Source organism: Aulonocara sp. 'chitande type north' Nkhata Bay, linkage group LG5 (genome assembly GCF_057382095.1).
Source record: "Aulonocara sp. 'chitande type north' Nkhata Bay isolate Kocher_YH1m ecotype deep benthic linkage group LG5, A_spYH_male_GT1.1, whole genome shotgun sequence".
Lineage (NCBI taxonomy): Eukaryota > Metazoa > Chordata > Actinopteri > Cichliformes > Cichlidae > Aulonocara > Aulonocara sp. 'chitande type north' Nkhata Bay.
The window spans coordinates 33,070,958-33,088,346 of NC_141348.1; the positions used below are offsets into that span (position 1 = coordinate 33,070,958).

The following is a 17,389-nucleotide window of genomic DNA, read 5'->3' on the forward strand; positions in this document are numbered from 1 at the left end:
ATCGTTTTATTTCTATTTCACTTAAAAAAAAAATCATAGTCCTAATAATTAACAGAAGCTCTAAAATGAAATCTTTGCCCTTTCTTGAAAGATGAAAGAGTTCACAGGACACGTTTTTCCAACTAGTTTCACTGCTTCTCATCTAAACTAACAGGACACCTATTAAAGAAATCTGTTAATCCAGAAAAGAAAAAAACCCACAGGAAAGGAAAAGCAAAGGGGAACCCACACTAATGTGGATGATATATACAGAAGAGGAATTAAGGAAAGAGGAAACAGCTGGGGACCAAAACACAACTAAAGACAATCAAAGCAGGGACAGGAAGAAAAGCTGCACATCCCATGATTTAGGAAAACTAAGCCTCAAAGTAAACACAGGAAGTAACTAAAGAAAACAGACAGAAATATTGAGAGTGAGGCATGGGACAGTGATGAGGAAACAAATACAGATGAGACAGAAGGAGGAACAGAATGGAAACCAACAGGGGAACTAACTAAATACAACCCTCAAATCAGTAACTAAAGCTCAGGACTGAAAAGAAAGCTAGATTTCACCAATTTACAATCCAAAGAAAACCAAAAATTAAAAACTAAAGATAATTATGCACAAAACTTAAAACGCCAGCTCCAACCCTTGAATGATTATAAGAAAAAACTGTTAAAAAGCTGTTCGTAACTCTTGATTTGACAGTCAAAAAAAGGTCAACATTTAATGAGAAACTAAACAAGACTATACACGATTAAATGTTTTCATAGTTGCCTTGACGTTACATGATCTTCTGTGTCTTTATCTATGAATGAATAACATGATTTGGGTTTTTGAAAACTTTTTAAGACAGGTTTCACTTTTGCTTTTGCACACAAACACATCCTAAACCACAGCCACACATAACAAGGTGAATGTAGTGACCCACAAGGATCAGAGTGTGATTGCTCAGACTCACGCACACTCGCTGTCTGCTGCTCAATCCAAATTTCCATCCTACCTTGCTTGTCTTTCCATATCCCTCCTTATCCCCGATGGATTGAAAGCATTCTTTCTTTCTTTGTCGAGTCTTCTCTGTACCTGGAAGCAGACACAGCCACTTGCTTTTGTTATAATATAAGACTTACCTTGGCTTAGATCTAAGCTTGACTGTCATACTGTACCTCACTGTTACAGTACATATCACATTTTTGGGATAGAAATAGATTAAAATATCTACTTGTTGACATATGTCACTTAATAATATGTGATAATAATATATTTATCAAAACGTTGTAGAGCTAAATTTTATTTTTATGAAAGAAAAATCCCACTATTAGTCATTATAAGTTATAAGTTGAGTTACTGATCAGTGCTTCAGTCTGTAACCTCTGCAGTAGCAGGGAGTCCTCGATGAACAAAAAGAGCGTTGGTGCTGTTTTCATGTCAAATAAAGAATATTTCTTACTAAACGTAAGCCTACTCATTATCAGCGACCTACAGTTTCTAAAGAGCTACTCATACCAAGAAAGTGTTAGACTATCAAGTCATCAGGAGTGCATCGTCAGAGTGACATGTAAGCTTTGTCAGGACACAACTTCCTTTGTGCACCTGGTAATGTACATGTAAGGAGTTAGCTAAAAGGACATATAGACACAGCATCACACTCTGTGCTCTTCTCTATTCGAGCTAACAAGGCAGCAAACTAAGAAATATCAAAGATGCTGAACCTCAAAAAGAAGTGTGTGCCATTACGAAAGCAATTACTACAACTATTTGATGGAGTGAAATACTGTAACGCTTTGATGCATGATTTTTATAGAGTTCCTGGTAATGTGTTGATTTTCAGCAGTGGATCTTTCCCGAAATTCTCTTGGTATCTTGAGGATTTTTGGTCTCTCCTTTCCTTCCTCATCCTCTCGCTTCCTGGCTTTTATTTATTCCTTACTCGCTCCCTCCTCTACTTTTACTTTAATAACTCCTCTCCTGAATGCAGCTCTGGCTTAATCGTCTTCCTATTGTCTCCTGCAGCTCAGAGAGAAACATCAGAGGACTGTCGGAGCTGTTTGGAGTGTTCCCGGGACAACGGCTGCGTGCGTTGCCCAGAGCGACTCTTCCTGTTCCTGCAGAGGGAGGGGATATCTCACCATGGAACTTGTCTCCACGCCTGCCCTGCAGGACACTATGGACAGAGAGGAAAGGATGTCAACCGCTGCATGAGTGCGTTTTGTTTTTTTACTTTCCCCTGCAGAGATCTCTGACTGTGATCTCTGACTAAATATTTGCTGATAGTCTTACTCACATTAGCACGTATGACTTAACTGTCTTGAGGTCTGAAATAATGAAAAACAACCGACAGTACTCATACACAGAGTCTGCAGTCCCAGACCACTTCTTCTTTCTCTTTCTTTTCAAGATGCACCTTGCTTAATTCTTTCCAGAAACATGCTGTCCTAATAAATGAAAAGAAAACTTTACCCAACAGCACATAGTTTCTGTCTCATTTACTGGGAAAATCAAAGATTCCACAATAGTTCACTTTATTTCTTTTCCAAACATATTTACTATCACTGACTCCCCTTAACCTTAGCACAAAATGCAATATTAAAATCCTTTCTGATTTGCCCTTACCTCGGAGAAACAGTGAAAGAGCACACAATCTTCCCTGACTGCTCTGTGAACCGTGACTTCTAATATTAATATATAAAGATTCTAGATACAACAAATCAGTTGCTTGGCATCTCAAAATGTCATCAGCACAAAGTTTGTTTTTGTTGGATGCACGTATTGCACAATCTGTATCTGTCAAGCACACAAAAGAACACGTTCTGTCTGCTTAAGGCAAACAAGACTAAAGCAAAATACAAATCACCTCTCTGAAAGTGAATTGGTTTTAACTGTTCCTGCGTTTCCTGACATAACAGCAGGTTTCAGTAGGAAACATATGATATTCAGGAAGCAAAGATGCTACTCTCTTTTTTCACCTTTAGTTTTCAGCAGCTTTGCTCTCACTGGACAAATTCAGCTTTTTAATTATTGTGTTCACCCTCTCAGCTAAAATGAAAATATGTGTGACCAGGTGAAAAATTGACTTTTTCATGTAACAATGAATACCCAAGTACTCTACGTTGTGTGTGATAATCTGTTTCCTCTTAGAGTGCCGTTCTTCAGACTGTGAGCAATGTTTCAGCCGGGACTTCTGCACCAAGTGTAAGCCTGGCTTCCAGCTTTACAAAGGCAAGTGTCTGACCCACTGCCCAGAGGGAACTCGTGCCCACCAGACAGACTGCCTTGGTAAGTTACACTTTTGATATCATTTGTAACTTAATAAGTCAAATCCTTTGTCCCTCTGTTTGTGATCCTGAGAAAAATGTATGTTGACATGATTATTATTATAGATAATGGCCTCTAGAAAACGGAATAAGCATCAATATAGTATAATAATATATAGTAATATAGCACTAATAAATGAATGAATGTTGAGAGTGAATGGTTGTCTTTCTCTACATCAACTCTAAAATAGATTGGTGACCCATTCACCCTTCGGTCAGTCTCTCTCCTCACTGCACCCTGACTAAAATCCTATTAGCACTGTTATTGACATTAGGTAGGTAAAAAGCTATTGCTTCATGTAAAAAAATAAATTGTAGTAACAGCTTTGATCTCACCAATTTAGAGTGAGTTCCTTCACTCTCCAAGAGCTGTCTCCAGTGTACAAAGCTAGTTTAAAGGGTTGATTTGAAGGATTGCTTCCCTAGGACACAAGCCATTGTTTGCAGTCCCATTCACTATAATATCTGTCTTTCCACATTTGTATTAGGACTTCTTCTGCTTCTAGGCAGGCATTTCATCTTCCTCTCACACCGGATTCAGGGCAGAATGCATCCATACATTGACTAGCTACTACTAGCTCCACTGCTTCTTGGACTGTGTGGTACAGACTATCCAAATGACTGTGTTTCATCTGTTGTTAGTAAAATTCTTGTATTTTATTACGTTTACTAAGTGCTAGTTAGCAGGTATGTGTTTCTATTTCTATTTCTAACAAACATGAACACTGATTTACTATTGTCTACAAGGCTGCTTTTGAAATTACAAAAGAAGAAATTGCAAATGAATTTCACTTTTGCTACAACACTTTTTGACGGAAAACCTCTTAAGCAGTACAACTAAAATAAACATATTGTTTCCTATCTTATTTCTTGTTCTAACTTACTGTATGAAGTGTATTAACTAAAGCTTTCCTGACTCCAGCTATAACAAATGAGGGTCTGCTGTGCAATGGACACATTAGTGAAACTAATCTGAAAGGTTTAATCAACAGCAGGCCTGTTCTTCCAAGCTCATCTCCTTTTATCTACTTCTCTGGCTCTGTGGCCACATCTCTACTGTGTTTCATGTGTGATTGAGTGAGTATTTGATTATCTGTGGTTTGCGGGAGTTTTATCTCACTGAAATTTGCCTAATAATTTTGCTAAACTGAATTTGACCTGTACCTTTTGTTTCACATGCAAAGGATGTGGCATTAACAGAATTTCAAACTGTTTATCACATTAAATGAAGATGACAGCATGACTGCTACATTTAAAGGGGGGAAAATCTACCTTCTTCTGGAACATGTCCTATACTCCTCTACTCCCTTTCTTTCTCATCCCAGTGAAATTCTTTTTGATGGAGTCAAACCAGAATGCAACACACGATTCATATTAAAGGTCTTCAAAGAGGTTTTAGAATTTATCTTCATATCTCATTGTGTATCATCTCTGCCTTCTGACTAAGTGAGATGTATTGTAGAGCTCACTCATCATTTGACACTGGTCGATATTCCTCTGCCTTCTACAGACACCATCTGCAGCTACTGTTGCTTCTTGGCATCAAGTCCACATCTGTTTTTCATATCAGTGTTAGGGTTTCATGTCTGACTGTTAGTACACACCTCAAGCAACTGCCGAAAACAGTCTCTGGAAATCTCTTTATTTCAAATCTGACAGTGATAATGATAATGATTTCCAATTGTTGCTCCGTTTTGGCAAAGGTTACCGATTTTCCTTTGTGGTCTGTCTGGAAATTTTTGCAGCAGCTGATTTTGAGGGTGACATCACTCACCATTCAGCCAGTTACTGCAAGTGTAATGACCACTGTAGTAACTCTTCATCTAGCATTTATCTACCTTTGATTATAGCAACGTGTTTGTAAGGGTCTGAAATAAAATGTTAGTCTTAATATAAACTGCTCAAAAAAATTAAAGGAACACATTTTGATCAGAGTATAGCATCAAGTCAGTTAAACTTCTGCAATATTGATCAGGTCAGTTTAGTAGCACTTCATCTGTTTTTTCACTAGTTTTGCATTTGGCTAGGTCAGTATCACTATTGGTAGCATAAAGTGATACCTGGGCCCCATCCATCCATCCATCCATCCATCTTCTTCCACGTTATCTGGGGCCGGGTCGCAGGGGCAGCAGCCTAAGCAGAGAAGCCCAGACCTCCCTCTCCCCAGCCACCACCTCTAGCTTATCCGGGGGAACACCAAGGCATTCCCAGGCCAGCCGAGAGATATAATCTCTCCAGTCTGTCCTGGGTCTGCCCCGGGGCCTCCTCCCGGTGGGACATGCCCAGAACACCTCACCCAGGAGGCATCCTTGTCAGATGCCCAAACTACCTCAACTGGCTCCTTTCGATGTGGAGGAGCAGCGGCTCTACTCTGAGCCCCTCCCGGATGGCTGAACTTCTCACCCTATCTCTAAGGGAGAGACCAGTCACCCTTCAGAGGAAGCTCATTTCCGCTGCTTGTATCCACGATCTCATTCTTTCGGTCACTACCCACAGCTCGTGGCCATAGGTGAGGGTAGGGACGTAGATCGACCTGTAAATTGAGAGCCTGGAAGCCAACGTACAGCTAATCATTGGTAATTTAGCTCCTCCAGGAAGGTACTTCAGTAAGTACCATTGCAAGAAGGTTTGCTTTATCATCCAGCAAAGCCTGAAGAGCAAAGAGGAGATTCCAGGAGACAGGCAGTTACTCTAGGAGAGCTGGACAGGGCCGTAGAAGATGCTTAACCCATCAGAAGGACCGGTATTTGCTCCTTTGTTCAAGTAAGAACAGGATAATTAGTGTCAAAGCTACAAAATGTCCTCGACAGGGCACTAGTGTGAATGTCTATGACCAAAAAATTTGAAACAGACAGTTGCCAGACAGTTACTGTGGAACCCAAATGGCAATTGCTATAGAATACAAGAATAGGCAGGTCCACCACTGGTGCACTGTGCTTTTCACATATGAGAGCAGGTTCACTCTCAACACATGTGACAAACACAAAAGCGCTATAGAAGCCATAACATTGTTACACTTTTGTAACAACATTCAGCATGACTGGTTTGATTGTGGGTCAGAGATCGGCTGAGGAAGAATATCTACGAAGAGACACACAGACCTCTACAGTTTAGGCTGCTGTTAGATATTGGGATGAAATCATTGTCAGACCCTTTACTGGTGCCATTATTTTTACTGTATTGGTACTGACAATTACAGTCTGTTTTGTGTTAAAACACTCTTTTTGATGAGGTTTTTCTATTTCTTCCATTAGAAAACTGTGTCCTAGCTCCAGTGGGAGAGTGGAGCGAGTGGAGCGTCTGTCTCCGGGATGGCGTCATCTGTGGTTTCAGGTGGGGTAAGCAGACGAGGACTTGGGTGGGTGGCCAGACCGGGAAAACGCCTGACGATAAAGCAGCACCAATCTGCCCACCTCACAGCGAGACACAGAGGTGCAGGATGAAAAAAAAGTGTACCACAGGTGAGAAAGGATACGAACCAGTAAGAAGGATGGCAATTACAGGTGCGAACAGTAGGTGCACTCTGGGCTGAAAGATTTAACGGTTAATGGGTTTAAGAAACAACAACAGATTCTATCATCTGCTTCTAATAAGTCGGATGCCACTGATCATTTAGCTGCTTTATTTATTATGTTGGGCTGCCAACATGTGGAATTCCCTGTGGTGTTTGGTATTGTGTTCTGTTCTGTGTTGTTGACACACTTGTGCACTTTATAATGCCAAGTGGGGGAGAATGAACCCTATAAAATATTCCAACATGTTCTACTTCTAATTAACACTTGTAGGCAGACGTTACTAGTTTTCTAGTCCCTGCAGCATAATCTAGGAGTGTAGAATGAAACGGACAGCTATGGGGCATATGTTGTGGGGATGAATGGAAGCAAAAGTTAATTTAAAGATTCAGAGTTTTTTTATTTGCATTGCTTAGAAGAGTCTAAGTGGATACAATAAAGCATTAATTTGTACAGGGCAGTCTTTGATTAATGCTGAAGTCAGTGTCGTGGTCAGGGTTTTGCAGGTTATTGCAGTGGTTCTTTAACCGCGAGTTGGGCCCAAATAGCAAGTTTTCAGAGGCTCTCCAGAAAAGTTGTGCACCACTAGGGAATTAATAGTGAACCTTGGCTAAATATATGTGATTTACATTAATGGTAAAATCAAATTTAATCAGAGTATGTCTGTCGGACATATTAGATTGTGACATAAAAAAAATTAAAAAAAACTAAGTCATTGTCTGAAAAATTTACACACACGATTCAATCCGGTTGTTCAGTCTGACGTCACTAGCCGTGTCTGGACCTAAACTCCGCTGCAGGTCCATATATCAAACGATCACTATGGCATTACTGAGAGTTGAAAAACTGTCTAAAGTCTTTCATCTTTAATAAAATGATCAGCGTTCTGCTCTACCAAGTGTAACAATTGAGTTTAACATCCAGGCATCCATGAAAACTGAATTTATGACATTTAACGGAGTTAGAAGTTAGCAGGGAGTTAGCTCGCTAGCTTCTATCTAAATACAATATAGCATGTCCTGACTGCAGGGTTTTGGAAACAAATTAAAACGTACAGCTCTGCTATCACTTCCAGCATAAATGAAGACAGAAAACTAAACAGCAGTGACGTTTGTAGGGTTACTGAAGTTGGGCTAGCTGGTATATAATGATGTGCTACGTGACCGCTAGCGACACAGCTATGTTAGCATAATATAAACAAGCTAACTTTTTTCCCACTCCATAAAAGTTAACGTGAGTGTTCTCGGTGGTCAGGAACAAATGTAATCGCATGGCAGGATGCTGTAAAAGGACCAAACTTCAGCCAGGAGAACAACTGAGATAATCCATCCACAATACGAGGTTAGTCATTCATATACTGCTGCATGGGCTGGGCTGTAGTTACATCCTAAGGTTTTAAAAACTGAGCTTAAATAAATGATTAGCGGTAATAAAAGCCAAGGGAGGTCAACAGTGATCACTGACTGTTTTAGGAGCTTTTTGAGATCAAATAGAAGAAAATACATAACATTAAACATGTTAACAACACAAAAGCCATATTAAACGCAGACTACTTTAGGCCCGGAAGTAGGATTCGTCGCGTCATCAATGAACAACCGGATAGCTTGTACGACCTGTGGCAGCAATAACTTGAAGAAAATTCAAGTACTGTATTTGCTTACTGTATGACTTACTCACATCATTCTGGTCTACCCTTGTTTACAAAGCTGCAGGCACTGGTTCATGCACAACTCTCTTAAGGTCCCAGTGCAGCATTTCGATTGAGTTGAGGTCTTGGCTGGGTCATCACGACATGCAAATTCTTTCTTTTGAGGTGGGATTTTTGCTGTTTCTCTGAGCACTACAGTGTCATTGGAGTTAATTTTCTGGAACATCCACTCCTGGGAAGATTGGCGCCTGTCCTGAATGTTTTCCACTTCATCAGTGCAGAATAATATCCTTCAGATTGTTTTGAAATGGACTTATAACCCTTCCTGCATTCATAAGCTAGCAACAGTTGCTTCTCTAAGATAACTGTTGGTGTCAAATGGCAAAAAATAATTTTTTTAAAGAGGTGGCCACGGTTCAGTTAATCAAGGATCAGTTAATCAACTGCATTTGACTAGCAAAACCTGGCCCCTCCTTAACCTCTTAATTTCTATGGAAGCTGTAAAAAAGTTTTTTTGCACACACTGCTTCTCCAATTAATTGGCTTAGTTTCTGTTAAATAAATATGTCATTTTTTTATTTATCTTAGGTTGTATTTACATTTGCAAACCTACTAAGGACCAGATTATTTTGTTATGTTCTGATACGTAAAACCTTAATTTTTAAATCGGGTGTACTTTTTTTTTACAAATATTTATTTATATTATAATTACCTGTAGCTAGTTTTGGGGTTTCATGGCATTTCTGTTTAATGACTCCTGTCCTTTATTGCTTCTGTGCTGGGGACTTCATAGTCAAATTACAGGATAAGCTAAAACTCAAGAACAAGCAGCCCACTGCCCCCCGTTAACCATAAAACACAAAAGCATTCCTTCACAATGATTTTTCCTTAGAAGATCACCGATAATCCTTTTTTAATCTAATGTGTTTATCAGCATGACACCACAATTTGTCTCTAATGTGCACCCAATCTTACGAATGACAAAATATTGGTTTTCTGATTAAACATCGTCGTGGTTAGCTTTTTAAGAATATGATTAATGTTTAAGTGTCTGTAGGAAATGGAAAACAAATAGCGAACATCATGAAAAATCAGATAATTTTGTGCCTAAGTTTCTGGACTTGCTCTGTTGCTTCTGATAGCTTCTAGTCAGTGACTAGAAGGGTTTGTTGCATTAATAGAAACCTACGTCAGTTTGGAGAATTGTTTTTCTTTTTTCTTTTTTTGGGCTGGACAATCTTGAAGACAGATGAGATGAGTTTCATTCTATACGAAATACCCTGAAACATGCATCTATGGCCTGTTATTGAGGATTTCCCTTTAACATAACATAGATAAAAGTGAGAACCTCTAGTATGTCCAGCTTGCTTTGCTCCCTGTGGCTAAAAATGTGCTTGTGTTTCTTTATCTTGGCCCCACCGCAGCAAGCTTACATCTTAAAACATCACACATCCTCAGCTACATCAGAGGTTTGTGCATTCAGGCTGCTTTCACCCAGTGAAATTGAACCTCTTGAATTTGGTGTGGAGATAGACCGATGATCACGCCCAGGGCTTAAAGCTCATCATGTGTTTTTGTTTATGAGAGTCCAAGGGAACCTGAAAATAGACTCCACTGCAAAGCATAAAAAAATAAATAAAGATTTTGGAGCTCCCGCGTTGTGGAAATGCTGTCACTACTCGTTAAAACTGCATTTAGTCCCTTGTTCTTGGGCCTTGATCAGAACTATTGTACTGGAGTCGGTCCCTGGCTCTTCTATTAATGGTTCATATCCAAAACATTATGAACCAAACTTGGCAACAGTTTCTGCCATCAAGTAAAAAAAGTTGTTGTGACTTTTTTTCTTTCCGCGTAATTTCTCCTTCGTGTACAATCAACACTTGAAGCTGTGAAAAAGTTCAATAAAGACAGCAAATCAAAAACAATGCACATGCATAGGGCTTAACTTTTCTAAGCCAACACTAATTTCTGTTTAGAGCTGCAAATCTTAGTGTGTCTGTGCACAATGCTGTGTATTTTCCATTTCTTCCACAATGGAAGGCATGTCATTTGAAGTAATTATCATTATCATTGTCAGATCGTATGTCTGGTGGCATTAGCAGAGGAAGAAATCTGATCCAGAAGAGTCTGGAGCAGGGATCAAGCTCCTGGACCTAATAGCACACATCTGGGATAAAAGAGTGCTGTGGCATCTCCCTAGCATTCCTCCGGTGTCCCAGATTAGACAGCTCTAGTCTTTTAATGCCCAGTTTCATGTTGTCTTATTGTTTTCAGATGATGGGGAAGGACGTGGGTCTCGTCTCCCAACCCTGCTCTCCCCTCTGTTTTCACCAAAGGCAGCAAACTGTCATGGGCGAACGAAGATATGTTTCTCCTTTTCCTGGCAATTTAGAAACATCTGACATAGGCAGTTAGGATGTTACGTTGTCAGAAAATGTGTTGGCTAGACTATTCTGTCGCTTTTCATTCTTTTTCTTATTAACTTATCAGCATTAACTGTGGTGCCCAAAGTCTGAGACAGAACATGTTCAAACACAGAGTGACTGACACTGCCATGGCAAAGAAAAAAGCTTAAACAAAATAAAAGAACTATAGATATAACTTTGGCAGATCTCCCCCATCAGGGTGCATCCTTGTGAAGCACGGCTTCCAGTGCTGCTGTTATTTGACTTTTGCCTGAAAGCCCCTTAAGATCAGATATATTTGTGCTTTTGTGATTCCACGTTTAATGTATGCAAAGAGCAAATGTAAACTTGTATGACAAATGAATGCATCTTTAATGTTGAGGTTTTTTTTACTTACTTAATGTAATAAGCTCACCATTAAAAATAGAAAGCAGTCATCCTTTCTTGCTTGGGATTTCTGTGGTTAATGTGAGGCTGTCAACTAAACTAATGCTCTAATATTCTCAGTCTTGTATTTATTGTGAGTGCTTTCAGTTGTGAGAACACTAACTAAATATGTAGTTATATTATTTTTTACAATCATTACATATTTGGACAATGACCCTTTTCTTGTAATTTTCTCTCTTTATACCATTACAGTGTTTTTGAAACAGTCCAGATGTCACTGAAGGCACTTTCAGTTTCAAATCAGACTTAACAAAGTATTGCAGTAACTGTGTTAATTACAGTTACTGTAATTACAGCTATTTTTATTTTTTTATTATTATTATTATTTATATAAGAATTGCACCGATTTGTAAAGACAGTTCCTCATTTCCTTATGTCTGTCAGTGTTAAGACTGCCAGTGGATTCAGTGTCCATTGTTCATGTGACTGCTGGATTTTGAAGTGTACAGGGCTATACTCTCTGCTCAGATTCATTCAAACAGAACTGCAAAAGTGATCTGACCGTGCTTTACAGTGCAAATGGATAATGACCCAAAGCATATTCCAAAAGCAACCAAAGAGTTTCTCTAGCTAAGGAGTCAAAGGAGCTTGCAAAGAAAAGCGTCTGGACTTCTTTAAGTTGCTTGAAGACGTTTCACCTCTCATCCAAGAAGCTTTTTCAGTTCTAAGGTCAAATGGCAGAGAGTCCCAGATTTAAACCCAGTGGGAGTTTCCCCCCAAAGAGGGACAAAAGGACCCCCTGATGATCCTCTAATCACATGAGCCAAGGTGTGAAAACGGGTGTGGGTCCCAATCATGCGAATTCCTGAGATCAGATGGCCCAGGATGTGAGTGGGCGTTAAGGCGTTTGGGAAGGGAACTCAAAACTGGATTATAGATGGCAGAGAGTTGGTGTCGTAAACCACCGCCTCTGTTCAAAGATGGTCGCTCACAGTGGACATAGATGGCTTCTTTCACTCCTCTTTCAAACCATCTGTCCTCTCTGTCCAAAATGTGAACATTGGCATCCTCGAAAGAGTGACCTTTAACCTTAAGATGCAGATGGACTGCTGAGTCTTGTCCTGTGGAGGTGGCTCTTCTGTGTTGTGCCATGCGCTTATGAAGTGGCTGTTTGGTCTCTCCGATGTAGAGGTCTGAGCATTCCTCGCTGCACTGTACAGTATACACTACATTATTAAGTCTGTGTTTTGGAGTTTTGTCTTTCGGGTGAACCAGTTTTTGTCTGAGTGTGTTGCTGAAGTAAACTGGGATGTTGTGCTTAGAGAAAACTCTCCTGAATTTTTCTGATACACCGGCCACATAGGGGATGACAATGTTGTTGCATCTGTCTTTCTTATCCTCCCTCGCTGGTGTCTGATCTTCTTTTCTGTTACCCCAAGTTTTTGTTCCAGAGGGAGGTGGGAGTCAAACAGGAGGTACTGGTCCGTGTGTGTGGGCTTCCGGTAAACTTCAATGTTGAGGTTGCCGTTCTCTTCAATGTGCACAGCGCAGTCCAGGAAAGGCAAACAGTTGTCCTTTGTGTCTTCCCTGGTGAACTTGATGTTTTTATCCACAGCGTTAATGTGCGCAGCGAAGGATTACACTTCTTGTGTCTTGATTTTGACTCAGGTGTTGTCTACATATCTGTACCAGTGGCTGGGTACTCTTCCTTTGAAAGAGCCAAGAGCCTTCCTTTCCACTTCCTCCATGTAAAGGTTGGCTACAATAGGTGACACGGGGGAGCCCATGGCACAGCCATGTTTTTGTCTGTAGAAGCCTTCGTTGTATTTGAAATATGTAATGGTGAGGCAGAGGTCTAACAGTGTGCAAATCTGATCGGGTGTGAAGTTGGTCCTGTCCTCCAAGGAGCTGTCTTCTTGTAGTCGTTTTCTGACAGTCTCCACTGCCTCCGTGGTGGGTATGCAAGTGAAGAGAGAGACTACATCAAAGGACACCATGGTTTCATCTGGATCCAGGGTAAGTTTCTGGACCTTGTCGGTGAAGTCGGTGGAGTTCTTGATGTGGTGTGGGGTGTTCCCCACGAGAGGTCCAAGGATGGTAGCAAGGTGTTTTGCAATGTTGTAAGTGGCTGAGTTTATGCTACTGACTATGGGTCTGAGTGGGACCCCTTCCTTGTGGATTTTAGGAAGTCCATAAATGCAGGGTATGGCATCCCCTGGATAAAGGCAGTGATATGTGAGGCGGTCAATGATTTTGTCCTTTTCAAAGTCTTGAAGGCAAGCTATAACTTTATTTTTTTTCTCCAAGCACGACATCCCAGTTTACTTCAGACCCAACAACACACTCAGACAAAAACTGGTTCACCCGAAAGACAAAACTCCAAAACACAGACTTAACAATGGATCATCGGGGCGTCCTTTTGTCCCACTTTGGGGGGAAACTCCCACTGGGTTTAAATCTGGGACTCTCCGCCATTTGACCTTAGAACTGAAGAAGCTTCTCGGATGAGAGGTGAAACGTCTTCAAGCAACTTAAAGAAGTCCAGATGCTTTTCTTTGCAAGCTCCTTTGACTACGATGACCTGGATGACTGAGAACCTTCACAGAATCTAGGTAAGGAAATGGATTATTCTTGCATGGTCAAAAGCTGCGGTTCTACACAGCAAATTCAAAAGTGTTACATTTTTTGGTGTTAATAGTCTTCTTGCAAAAGTAGAGTTAATTTTACTCTAAGCAGAGTCACATTCTTTTAATGTAACTCTGAGGTGTAAAATGATAGTAGTTAAAATCGAGTGTTAAAAATGAGTGTTTCTCTGTCAAATCTGGAGGTGTTACAATGGAAACATTAACTCTTGACCTCTTAACTCTGAACTCCTACAGGGGCTATGACACCAACAGAGTAAATTCACAGACTCCGCCCCCAGCACGGTTCCAATCGAAGCTGAAGTGAAGCCGTTTCAGAACATTTTGCTCTACATATTTGAGTTGTTTGCCATGCTTGGTAAGTCATTTTTTCAAAGATTGTTTCAATTGTTATTAGCTTTTACTTCTGTGGCTCTTTGGAGTTGAGACAAAGCTGTGTGAAAGGCATTAGCCATGTTGCTCGGTGATAGCATAATATTCTGTTTTAGCTAGCTGAAAGGTATTGTTTGCAGGCAAATACCACAGCCTTGAAAAAAAGCTTGCATGTGAATTTTCAGTCAAATCTTTGGTCAAATACACCTAAAACAATGTCTAGAATGTGAAATGTTGGTATAATGGTGCTGCTTGAAGCCTGAAAACGATCGCCCATAAAAAACAAACAAACGAGCAAACAGCAGTAGCTGACGTCCTGACTGGATTCTACGTTAGCATAGATCCCTCCAGAGTTTTATGCACACGGTTTAGGTAAAAATTAAAAAGGTTGAGGTTTTACATTTAGTTCAGTATTACCTGTTGCCTGTGTCCTTGTCTTTTGGGAAAATACTTTACACAAGTAATGGCTCAAAGAGGATTCCTTTTTTTTTTTTACTGTGCTGCAATTGTTTACTGGATTATTTGTGCCATTAATGAATGTCAACTAATTTTTATTCGATCTCCGCACAGGATATGCTTGTGAAGATGGAATATGGGGGAGAGCAGAAGTGCGTTGAAGTTCCACAAAGTGATGAATGAAGGACATGCATATTGTATTGAAGAAATAAGTGATGAGAATGCTGTTATTTGCATTTACCATGTCAGACCTTTTGATAAACAAAATTCTAATGAAAGTGAGAACATGTATACTGTTACATCTTTCAGAAAATGTTTTGAAATTGTGGTGCACAGTTCAGAATAAATGTTTTTCAACAACCATTGCATCTTTTTAGTAAATGTTTATTTCCAAAAGAAATTTCTAGAAGATCAGAACAGTAAAATTCCCACTTTTTAGAATGAATTAGAAGATAACTCTTACGTAGTTAAACTAAAATACTCTTTGAGAGTTAATATATAAACTCTTAACACCAAGTGTTAAATTATCAACTCCAGACAGATTTGGTGTTTAACACTAAATCAGAGTTAACGTACCAACTCTCCAAAAAGAGTTAAATTAACACTCTCTGGTGTGGACCCATATAGACACTTTAATAGTGTTGAAATCAAATCCGACAGTGTTAATTTGGACATGCTGGATTTGCTGTGTATAGAGCATGCTTTCAGAATTCTTGTGGAATTGCAGAAGGCAGTTACACTAAAGGCCTGCGGAGCATATGAAGGACATGTACATAGTGATGTGCATAGGTTTTAGATGCCAGGCAATCAGTAACTGCAAGAGATTCCAACCAAGTTTTTATCCAAATCAAGTATTAAAAACAGACCTTATATTATTATGTTAGTTTTTCCACTTACTTTTGAGCCTGTGAAACATCTTGTTTGTCTGATTTCAAATCAGCTGTGGTAGTGTACAGAGGCAAAATTACAAAAAAGTGTTTTATTGTCCAAATATTCATGAACTTAAATGTATGTGACAAAAATGAGGCTAGATGATCCAAGTACTACATAGAGAAAATCATGTCAGTACTTCACAAACACCCAAGGCACTAAAAGTACACCTTGAGTTTTTACTTATCACTTAATTGTACACATTCCCCAGTCAAAGTGTGGATTATGTGTGGGTGCTTCAGTTAACCAGGATTTAACCACCATTTAAGAAACCAAAAATAGTCGAGGTATTTTTGTGCATTTTTGCATCAACTTGTAAACTAAGCGACCGAAAATCAGCTGGTTGTAACCCTAACCTGCATGAGTGAGGGGGAAAAATCTAATCACAAGCTGAGTGATCTGTATTTCATCTGCATGTGGATAACTCAAACAATCCATAAGTTGGGTCTGCATGTATGTATTTGTGAAAGGGCTTTGTGGCTACAGACACATGCTTGCCATTAGCATGAAAACATTAAATTGTATTTATGGTGGTGATAATCTCCCCAAGTCAGACTGATTTACTCAGCTTGCATTTAAAAAAGGGAAAGCAGCAGCATAGCCCCTATTTAGGCCTTAATGTATTTCCTCTGCTGTAAAATTGAAAGTGGCTGCATAGCTAGTGTTTTATGATGCAGTGCAACGCAAATGTAAACTGGAAGGAAACTTCTATGGTTGAAGTCCAGCAGCATGCATCTGTCTTGCATCTGTATTACAACAGACAAAAACAACTGTGGTTGAACTTCCCTGTCAAAGGTCCATTTCTCATTATTTTTCCATCAGTGCCGCAGTACTTTACATAATTATAAAACCAAAGTGGAAATGAATGGATAAAAGTCATAATGCAAAACTGTAGTCCCACATGGCTTTTTGATTGGTCATTACTTTTTCCTTCTAAATTGTAAAAAATAAAGCAAACCTTGATTCACTCAAGGGATTCCTTTTAGTAAGAGAATACAACTGCAGCTGTACTTCAGTTTTTAATGTACTTAAAGCAACACAAATCAAGTACAGGCTTGGTACAGTCCCACAGACCACTCGTGGCTCTGCACGCTACAGCTACCTAGCCAACGACAAGTTCAAAACACAATGCAAAACACATTAAAACACAATATAATAAGATAATTCAGAGAACAGGGCTGGGATTAACTGGGATAAGCAAGTGTGTGTACTTTATCCGTATCCTACGGTACTAACAGTAAGAAACAGATTTGTGCTGACTTGATTTGTGAACACATGAGCAAGGACACTGGTGGGTTTTTTGGAGGACCACTGCCAGTTCTGGTTTTAGCTATAGATGATGATAATGTCACCAAAATTTGATGGATCACCAATGCATTTAACACAGACATTTCTCCAGAAGACTGCCAAAGTCCAAAAATCTGTTTCTGCAGTCCCTGCGGATCCCTGTGGCTTTCCGTCTCTGTAGCTAATTTACTCTTTCACGACAACTGCACAGGAGTGACTTTTCATATTAGCCACTTATTAAAAACTTATTAAGGCTTAGCTTCATGAGTTTTAGAGGTTTGACCCCCACATTCCTTATTCACTGCACATTTTGCTCCTGCAACCACAGAAATATGTAACATTTTACTGCACTGGAGTTCATCCTACCGTTTGCTGACCCCATCTATAACTCGTTTGCTCGCTTTCGGAATGAAACATTTTTTTCTACTCCATGATGTTGACAAGAGACATGTT

At 39.7% G+C, this 17,389-nt stretch overlaps 1 protein-coding gene across 2 annotated transcripts in view; it reads left to right on the forward strand.

Moving 5' to 3' along the window:
* rspo4 (R-spondin 4) overlaps nucleotides 1-17,389 on the forward strand; it is a 34,748-nt gene that overhangs the window by 5,678 nt on the left and 11,681 nt on the right. The window contains exons 2-4 of one of the 2 annotated variants that reach the window (XM_086293070.1): nucleotides 1,997-2,185; nucleotides 3,122-3,259; nucleotides 6,552-6,758. In XM_086293070.1, the coding sequence (XP_086149196.1) occupies nucleotides 1,997-2,185; nucleotides 3,122-3,259; nucleotides 6,552-6,758 (534 nt within the window). Of the gene's footprint in view, nucleotides 1-1,686; nucleotides 2,186-3,121; nucleotides 3,260-6,551; nucleotides 6,759-17,389 lie in introns of those variants that run through there. The other variant, XM_086293069.1, reaches the window with a different exon arrangement.